We start from the raw sequence: 9,834 nt of genomic DNA, 5'->3' as shown, positions 1-9,834 counted from the left end.
AATATTGTTTGCTCATTGTAAGAAGGGAAGTCATAATAATTGAAGGATTTTTGGATTAGTAATCATTGAAGTGAGTGAGAATTTGAGGGGGATCAACTCTTAAGCCATGCTCCTACTAAACCACCAAGAGCAACAGCAGAGTAAGCTCCCTTCTCCTATCACGAAAGTTTTAAAATCTTCATTCGTCTTTGACGTGACAAATCATGGATTTTCTATTGCTCCATGAGTGGATAGAATTTTGAATAAGTTTTAGAAAAATATTTAAAAATTTTTTATTTAAATTTTAATATTGTTCTTCTATAGGTTATATAAACATTCTTATAAATTCTATTTTATAACAATTGTTTTATAAATGATGATTTCTTAATTTCACTTGTAATTTATGTTATTGTTAAGTAATGATTGAAGTTAATATATGACAAATAATATTACGTCTCAAAAGTAACTTATTTATTAAATTATACTCTTTTTATTTAAAAATATAAGGTATTTTTTGAGGAGTTAAATATTAAAAAATGTAAGATATTTTTAATTTTTTGAGATGTAATCATTACCTTTTTTTAAAAATGTCCCTATTGATGATGACTTCATATTTATTGTAACATATTTAATAGAAATAAATATAAAAAGATAAGATTAATTAAAAAGTAAGTAATTATTTTATTAAAAGGTGAGATTCAATTAAAAATATTTTATATTTTTTAACGAAGGGAGTATGTTTGATGTGAAATTTTTTTTAAAATAACAATTTATATATGAAAGACAAAAAATATATATAAGAAATGAAAATTGGCAGTTGAACCGTATAATTGAAAGAGAATTTTTTTCCCCCAATCCTGTTGAACTGCGGATTGTTTTTTAGTACAGTTAGTAATTAAGTTGAATCCATGTTCCTTAATTAAAATTCTCCCATTAAATTACACCTTAGTGATTTTATTATTAATTAGTCGTTTTCAAACACCTTCCCCTGCATTAATTAACTAATTAATTTCTTATACGCTTCCTCGTTATTGACCTCTGTAAGGGTAAGGTCGTCTTGTTCGTTCCTCTCCACACGCACAGAGACACGCACAGGCGCACACAGTGACACCCACACGCACGTCTCTCCAATAAAACTCCACAAAACCATGATTCAACGTCCTGTTACTCTCCTTCTTCCCTTAGTTACTACTTTCGTATTCCGTTACGGCGTCGTTTCCGACCCTCAGACCAATCTCCTCAACACTGGCTGCTTTCCGTACATAAAATTGGATCCAGTAGCTGCTAATTCGTTCAATCAAAGCCTAAACGCAGCGTTTGGAGATCTCAGGGATCAGGTCTTCAACCAGAGCAAGCACTTCGCCACGGCGCAGCGAGCCAACGGAGCCACCCCTCTTTTCGCTCTTTATCAGTGCAGGAGTTACCTCTCCGTCGCCGACTGTGTCGCCTGCTTCACCGTCGCTTCCGCTCATATCAGAAACTGCTCTGCCGGGACCACCGCTGCTCGTGTCATCTATGACGGCTGCTTCCTCAGGTACGGCTCCGCAGCCTTGCTTCTTTTTAAGTTGTCGAGTACGTACAGATATTTTCTTTCTTTCTTTGCCCCCCCCTTTTTTTTGAGGGCGTGAAATATATTTTTGGAGGATGAAAAATAAAAAATCTATTTGAATTAAAAATAGTAATCTTTAGGAAAAAAGAAAATTGGGATATACACAGAGCACCGGCTCGGCCGTGGGTTTGTAGTGTGTGTCTGTGTATTGTTTTTATTTATGACGGCGACATGAGCAGGAGGGTCTAGTTTCTATGTTCATTCCAAGCTCATCCTTGGAATAAGATGTAAATTATTTAGATTAAAAATTTTGGATGGTTGGGATTTAATATATTATTATATATTATATTTATTAAAATAAAAATTTATAAAAATTATAAAATAATTTTAATAATTTTTTTATTTTTAATTTGGTTTAGATTTAATTTAAAGGGTCTAATTTAATATTAAAATTTTATTTAATATATATTGATTATTATATGTACCCTGATTATTTATATGTACCCTGCATAGTCCGTTGCAAAGTACATCTATATAATTAATATATATTAATTATAAAAATTTTAATATTAAATTGAACATGCTAACTTAAATATAGATCAGATTAAAAATAAAAAAATTATTAAAATATTTTATAATTTTTATAAATTTTTATTTTAATAAATATAATATATAATAATATAATAATAATACTTTAAATTTGGGCCATTTACTCATGTTCAGATTAAAATCTAAATGATTTAAATCTCATTTTAATAATGATCATGTGGTACTCATGGATGTGTAGGAAACCAATTCCCATGAATAGCCGTAAGGGGTTGGACCTTGGAATACGATCGGTGCTCATCATTTATAATTGCACTATTTTGAATAATTCAGATTTAGTTTTCATTTTTAAATTTGCAATTTTTTAATAAATATTTTTTTAAATTAACAATCAAAAGATCGTGTTTTATTTTAAATTTTATATCTTTTAAAATATTTTTAAAAAAATAAAAATAAAAAACTATAAATATAAATTATGTAAATTAGATCTGAACAGTTAATAGATAATAAATTTACAATGTTCATATATATGATAAGTATTGAAGTTGATTTCAACATCCAATACACTAACTTATCTTAGATCTCCAAATCTAATTTGGCCAATTTTAATTTATAATTTTTTAAATAAAAATTGTTTTTAACAATAACAATAATAATAATCTCTCCATCTCAATTTATAAAATATTTTAGACAAAATTACATATACTAATAAAATTTAAAAAATATATTTTGTAGTTTTATTTTTTTAAAATAAAATGTAAAATTTTAAAAATATATTTTATTTAATACTCTATTTACAAAAGAATATTAAAAAGAAAAAAATATAAAAATAATAACATTGAAAAATTATTATTAAAACTTTATTTTTTTAAAAGTGTCTTATATTTTGAGATGTTGAATTTTTTTAAAGTTATTTTATTATTGGGATGGAGGACAATATTAAAAGATGGAATTAATGATAATTAAATTACTGATGAAATTTTTTGAAAAAAAATAAATTGCAGATATTGATTTAAAGAATATTAATTAGAAATTAAGAATAGTAAATGTTTTATTTATAATTAAAACTATTGAATTTGTAATTATTTAAATTAATATTTATAATTTATTTTTTAAATTTTTTTGCCAAAAATATAAATATTAGTAATTTTCTCTTTGAAAACTTAACTGTTAAAAAAAATCAACTGTTATTTTTCCAAAAAAAGAATGACAGTAAATCTGAATCCTTGAGTTTTATTTTAACCTATCCTTATTTTTGGTGATGAGAGCGAAACTTGTATCATCACAACGGTTTTGATCCATCGGGTTTCCGTGCAAACCAGATAATTGCAACACGTCATCTTGATGAACTGGATAGACCACAGCTTTTGAATCCTAACTACTAAGTTGTAGAAGAGGAGAGGTCATTTACACTAATGAAAAATTACATCCGAAGACCATAAGTTTGTAGAAATTATAAAAAGCACATTAAAACATAAATTATTTAAAAAGTAGTTCTGTTGCCACAATGCCATTGCCATCACATGCACCATCACTAGAGCCTGCCAGCAGGAGAGGAAGAACCTTTCTTGTAATTTTTTTTTCCTTATTTTTTTTATTTGACTTCATTCAAATCTTTACCAGTAATCAAATAGGCCCTTATCCTATATTTATATGGATTGATCATGGTTCTGTTCACCTCCACTTTTGCATCCCAAGATCAAGATTTCAGATGTCAGGTCAAATCCTAATCCAAGCAATCCTTTTCTCCTGATCAAAGACGAAAATCTGTGTGATCTGGATAAATATATATGCCTCGTCACCTTTTACACAATGCTTTATCAAGCCTAATTTAATTTGAGACTTTTCACATTTTATTCACACATGGATTTTCTTATAGATTATTTGAAGATAATCATGCAATTCATATAGAGATTTCCAAGCTTTCATGAAAATGGTTGGCCTAGCTAGCCTGGCACTGGTAGCAAGCCACTGTAATAAGAGGTTTCTAAGCTACACCAACTAAAATAATAAAGAGGACATCACACAATTCATATAGCAGCCCAACTTACCGTAGCCATAACAAATTCCAACTAGACATTCTTAAAGCTTAAGACTGTCTTTAACACGATTTCACCATGAGAGAGATATTTGTGTAAACACCTTCCAACAAGTTTAAAAGCACAATTTAGGCCCACAAAATTAAGGGTAAACAAATAGATTGGCTTCTAAACTATAGGTTCAGAAGTGTCTAGAACTATAAATTCACTTTTAGTATCATGTTCTTTGTCAACTTTTGAAAATGTTGCAATTTAGTTCCTATCATTGTCATTAACAAAAGTTAAGTATGATCATTAGTTGACTAAAAAATAACAAAAAATGAAATCAAAAAGTACAATAAATGACCAAAAAAGTATGGTGAAGGACTTAAATTACAACAAAGGACCAAGAAAATTTTATTGGTCTTTTTTTGTATTTTTTGAATTCCTTTTCTATTGTTTTCGGGTCAAATAGTGGTCAAAATTAACTTTGCTAATGGCAAAGATTAAATTGCACAATTTTCAAAAGTTGAAAGGAAATATTGTATCAAAAATGAATTTAGAGTTTTAGACGTTCCTGGACCTATAATTTAAGGGTAAATTTGCTCTTCTACCCAAAAATTAAATATACTATTTCAACCATTTTAAATTAACCAATTACAGAATTCAAGCCATCAATTCCCAGCTCCTTTACATCATACGCGTGTAGAAAATTGCAAGTAAAAAAATGATATCCAATCCATACCAGATTTTGAAAGGCAAACTCTTTAGTCATCTAGAGAAACCTAAACCCGAATTTCAAGGGCTAACTCTGCCCCTAACCAAAAACTCATCTTGCACACCTAGTTTTTCTTGAAAACTAAAGAAATCCACAAAGCACATCAAATAGCAACTTAGCAAGTACCCATAGTCAAAGAACATTTTTAAAAGCTTAGGGAAGTCATTTACATGTAGAAGATTCATTCAAAACCTTAGTACACCAAAATCGACTTTGTACATACACTTGATCAATCATGGAGAAATCAAGTGAAATGGAGGAGAAGGGTAGTAAATCACTAACCACACAAAAATCTCAAGCTTCTTGGTTGATGCCCATGCTCCTCTAACATTCTCAAGTCTTGTCCTAGTAGAGCTCCACACATCTCCCCAGTTTTCCTTCTAATATGTTTTGTTCTAATGCGTTCTTTATGATGCCTGCTTACAACATTCTTCCATGGCCAACTTAGGCTTCAAACTAGGCTTCACCATGGTGAAACCTTAATTATTTTTTTGGCAAAAATACCGTTCTACCCATGTTTGTCCAAAAATCCAAGATACCCCATGGTTAAGGAATTAAATGATTGTTAAGAGTCAAATTATTTGTTAATAATGTTGGATATGTTACATGTTTCAAGTACCAACGTTACTTTTTATTGATAGGTATTTAAACTAACCTTTACATGAAGAGCAGCATCCTTCTAAGCATACAAGGTTCCATGAATTAACGCCTTTTTTTTTTCTCACACCACTAACTAGTTAATTATCACACCTTTTGATTTCATTTTCTTTCAAATGCGTCTTTAGGCATTACAAAGACATAACCTTGTGACTTTTGATATTGTAACTCTTACATGACTTTCCTAGAAGTACCTTAATTCACAGCGGCATGACCATGTATATAGCAAAATCCATACCTCTCTAAAGGTTCATCAGTAGATAGCAAAATCCATACCGATCAAGCTTGAAAAACTGATATGGAATAACCCTTTGTGGTGTGTTGAGGTATGAGAGCAGCAGTTTCTTTGACCAAGCAACAGGATCTTTCGATTCTGCATCATGTGGAAATCAGAATGCAGAAGCAGCCACAACATTTAACTCAACTATTCAACAAGTGCTAATGAGTCTCCAAACAGAAACACCCAGAATCACTGGTTTCTCTGCAGCTACAAAGATTCTAGTGCCCAATAACAGCACAACCATTTATGCCTATGCTCAATGTATTGGAACTATCTCTCAGAGTGGGTGCGAGGATTGCCTGAAGCAAGAGTACAACACTGTGCAGACTTGCCTACCCAGTTCAGATGGTAGGGCTTTTGATGCTGGGTGTTTCATGAGATACTCCACAACTTCCTTCTTTCCTGATAACCAGACGATTAATATCACACCCTCCAAACAAGGTACAGTTAATTGAAAGGTTTGAAGTTCAGATGGACAAAAATTCTAGCTAGGGCATGACAAGTTTTCAAATGACTATATATATATATATATTCTTAGGGTGATTCTTGTTTAGATGCAGTAATGGTTCATTTTGAGTGATCATTTCAAAATGAGGTCACTATTTTCTTGTAGGTTCAAGTAAAAATGATAAGGGAGCCATTATTGGTGGAGTTGTTGGAGGTGTAGCTCTTGCTTTGGTTCTTATTGCATCATTAGCCTGGATGCAGATTAGACGGTCAAAAAGGTCTGAAAGAGCTCCTAGAGGTAAATAATTTGAAAATTAAAGTCTTCAACCATTATATATTTGCTAGGTGATTATTGATCCTTCCATCTTCTCTTTCCCCTCAAAAAAAGATCGTGTCTTAAAATAACTTTCATGTATATTACTGAATGCATATCCCAGACTAGTTTTAGCAACTTATGAAGAGACTTTAAATTGTGTTTTCCTTAATAGGTGAGATAATGGGAGAATCCAAGTTGAAGGGCCCTATTAATTACAATTATAATGATTTGAAGTCTGCAACCAAGAATTTCAGTGAAAAGAATAAATTAGGAGAAGGAGGATTTGGTACCGTATACAAGGTAACTTTTATTTATTGAGTTTTATTTCGTGTTGCAGAAGGTTAGATATTTTCAAAAGACAACTGTATAACTTCAAATAACACATTCATTACTAAAATTTTTAATCATTATGAACAGGGCACTTTGAAAAATGGAAAAATAGTTGCAGTGAAGAAATTACTTATGCGCCAATCCAATAGGATGGATGAAGAATTTGAGAGTGAAGTAAGGCTGATAAGTAATGTCCATCATCGAAATCTTGTTCGACTTCTAGGATGTTGCAATAAAGGCAATAAGAGAATTCTTGTTTACGAGTACATGAGAAACAACAGTCTCGACAGATTCATATTTGGTATCTTATATCAACCAATAAAATTTTTATTTAGTTCTTTAACGGTTAGCTCATGCTTCTTAATGATATGTGACAGTTTCAACTTTGAAGCATACCATAGATTCCTCTTAAGTACTTATTAAGGGGTCATGATTTCATTTAACAACTTAATAAACATCTACATCACTTCTTATTTAGACATTTATAGAATTACTTTAATATGTTTCTGTCTTCTTTTACTTACCATTCAAAGTGTGTAATCTTGGGGAACAGGTAACAAGAAAGGTTCTCTCAACTGGAAGCAACGATATGATATAATCTTAGGCATAGCAAGGGGATTGACCTATCTACATGAGGAATTTCACATTTGTATTATACATAGAGATATAAAGACTAGCAACATTCTCCTCGATGATGATTTTCAACCTAAAATTGCTGATTTTGGGTTGGCAAGACTTTTACCTGGGGATCAAACTCATCTTAGCACTAGATTTGCAGGAACATTGTAAGTAAAACCTATTGTTCTTATGAATTTTTTTAACTATTATGATGATAGTAGATTTATTATCCAAGACATCAAATAATATATATAGGTTAGTTGAAAGTTTTGACCTTTTCTTACATCTTTCCCTCTTTCTTCGAAGCGTGAATACTTCAAGAAAAAGTTCTTATATATAAATATATATGTTGGACATGATATGGTATTTTATGTTGCACATAGCTATTTTAGGTATCTGCCACATCATAATATTCATGTTTGTTCATGTTTGTATCATTACTCTAATCAAACATGTCATAAATATTATATATTTGTTAGGGGATATACGGCACCTGAATATGCACTTCATGGGCAGTTATCAGAAAAAGCTGATACTTACAGCTATGGTGTGATAGTCTTAGAAATCATCAGTGGTCAGAGAAACAGTGAACTAAAGATTGATGCTCATGTTGAAGGCGAATTCCTCCTTCAACAAGTAAGAAAATTTACATACCCATATGAAAAGTTTATTTTCTTTCCAGAAATAAAAACATGGTTGAAGTCTTGGAACAATTTTATCTAACTCAACAATATCGATTTGATTGATTCACCAGTAAAAGTTTTGTAACAAAACACTAGCCTAAGTTTTTATATATCTTTTCTATCCCTCTCATATTCTATTTTGATGTGATAGGCTTGGAAGCTATATGAGAAAAGCAGGCACTTGGAGTTGGTGGACAATACCTTAGACCCTAATGAATATGACGCCAAGGAATTAGAGAAAATCATAGAGATTGGTTTGCTTTGCACTCAAGCATCTCCTGCAATAAGACCAACAATGTCTGAAGTAGTTGGTTTGCTCCAAAGTAAAGGCTTATCAAAGAATATGAGACCCACTATGCCTCTCTTTGTTGAAACTGATTCAGGGTCCAAGGGAGACACTTCTACCTATACTGCTTCCTCAACATCAAATGCTACTTACTCTACTTCCATGATATCAGCAAGATCATGATTTTTATCAGAAGACAATGACAAGAAATTTTGGATTAGTTTATAATTAAGATACCCTTTTTATCTGATTATGGAAAAGAAGGGGTTTTTTTTGGGGGGGGGGAAGGAAAAGAAGGGTTATTGAAAGATGCGACAGCCAAGTAAATTCTTTCTAACTGAGTTGCAACAGCTCATCAAGTCAAAGCAGGCCTTCTGGTTCAATGAGCTTTTAAAGAAGCACTCGGGAATTACCAATCGATGAGATCCTAACATTGACGGCGAGACTTGAACATTTTTGCGCGATATGGAATTGATCGTTACCACTTATAAATGATCTATATCTCTAGTGGCATTTTTAGTTTTAGGTGTTAGAAAGATGGGTGTAAAGTTGAATCACATCTGTTCCAGATCATGTATATTTTATTTCTTACACTTGGATTCCTACAGGGAATATCAACAAGATAATATTATCAGGATCAACTCATCAAAAGTAATTATTAAGCAGTTTTGCACAAACCAATCCGAAGATTCTCTCTTTTATTTATGTTCTCTTTATCTTTCACCTACCCAATGGAGAGAAACCGATTCCAATGGCAAACATTTCAGCGAAAGATATAAAATGTACAGTTCTTAATGTGGCTCTGCACTTGAATAATTCGAAACAACTAACAATGCAGAAATAATTGAGGCCAAAATTTGGCACTGGAAAGATAATATTGCATGTGAGGAAGAAACACAATGGTCTAGATATCGATGTCCATTTCAAATGAGGAACCTTATTAAGCTTATTACTATCATGAATATAAATAACTCGTACAGGTTTCAAGTAGCATGAAATAATATAATATTAATAAGAGTTGCAACATTACGAAAGAAGATTGCATTCACTGCAAATTATAGAACAAACAAATATCACAAATTAAACAAACAACCTCACCTACAGATTTTACAAAGCAAACGGCAAACCGAAGACAGTCCTTCAACTTCATATGATCTCTGCTTCTCGCAAGGTGAAAATACTGTAAAATCGCAGGTTGGAAATTGAAATTCATGAAATCTCTGAAGTTTGAATAAAACTCTAAATTATAAGTAATTGTTAACTCATTTACACTAAGTTGATTAATGGCCTTTGAAATAAAACATTTTTTATACCTTTTTAATTACACTTCTAAATTAAAAGCATTTT

At 31.2% G+C, this 9,834-nt stretch overlaps 1 protein-coding gene across 2 annotated transcripts; it reads left to right on the top strand.

The window, feature by feature from the left end:
* The first annotated feature begins 997 nt into the window (after nucleotides 1–997).
* On the top strand, nucleotides 998–9,168 carry LOC129301034 (cysteine-rich receptor-like protein kinase 2). Of its 2 annotated transcripts, none has more exons than XM_054939620.1 (8): nucleotides 998–1,513; nucleotides 5,854–6,248; nucleotides 6,421–6,552; nucleotides 6,743–6,870; nucleotides 6,988–7,087; nucleotides 7,454–7,685; nucleotides 7,998–8,154; nucleotides 8,353–9,168. In XM_054939620.1, exons 1-8 carry the CDS (start codon nucleotides 1,128–1,130, stop codon nucleotides 8,668–8,670), a joined length of 1,848 nt encoding a protein of 615 aa, XP_054795595.1. In that variant the 5' UTR covers nucleotides 998–1,127; the 3' UTR covers nucleotides 8,671–9,168. The 2 variants fall into 2 exon arrangements, with proteins under 2 accessions (XP_054795595.1, XP_054795588.1); XM_054939613.1 differs by having other exon boundaries at nucleotides 999–1,513; nucleotides 6,988–7,201.
* Nucleotides 9,169–9,834: the final 666 nt, after the last annotated feature.

The sequence above is a fragment of the Prosopis cineraria genome, unplaced genomic scaffold (genome assembly GCF_029017545.1).
Source record: "Prosopis cineraria cultivar Desert tree isolate PC_DT_omini unplaced genomic scaffold, ASM2901754v1 PC2, whole genome shotgun sequence".
Classification (NCBI taxonomy): domain Eukaryota; kingdom Viridiplantae; phylum Streptophyta; class Magnoliopsida; order Fabales; family Fabaceae; genus Prosopis; species Prosopis cineraria.
The sequence above is the reverse complement of the archived record's forward strand: the minus strand, read 5'-3'. Positions and strand labels throughout refer to the sequence as shown.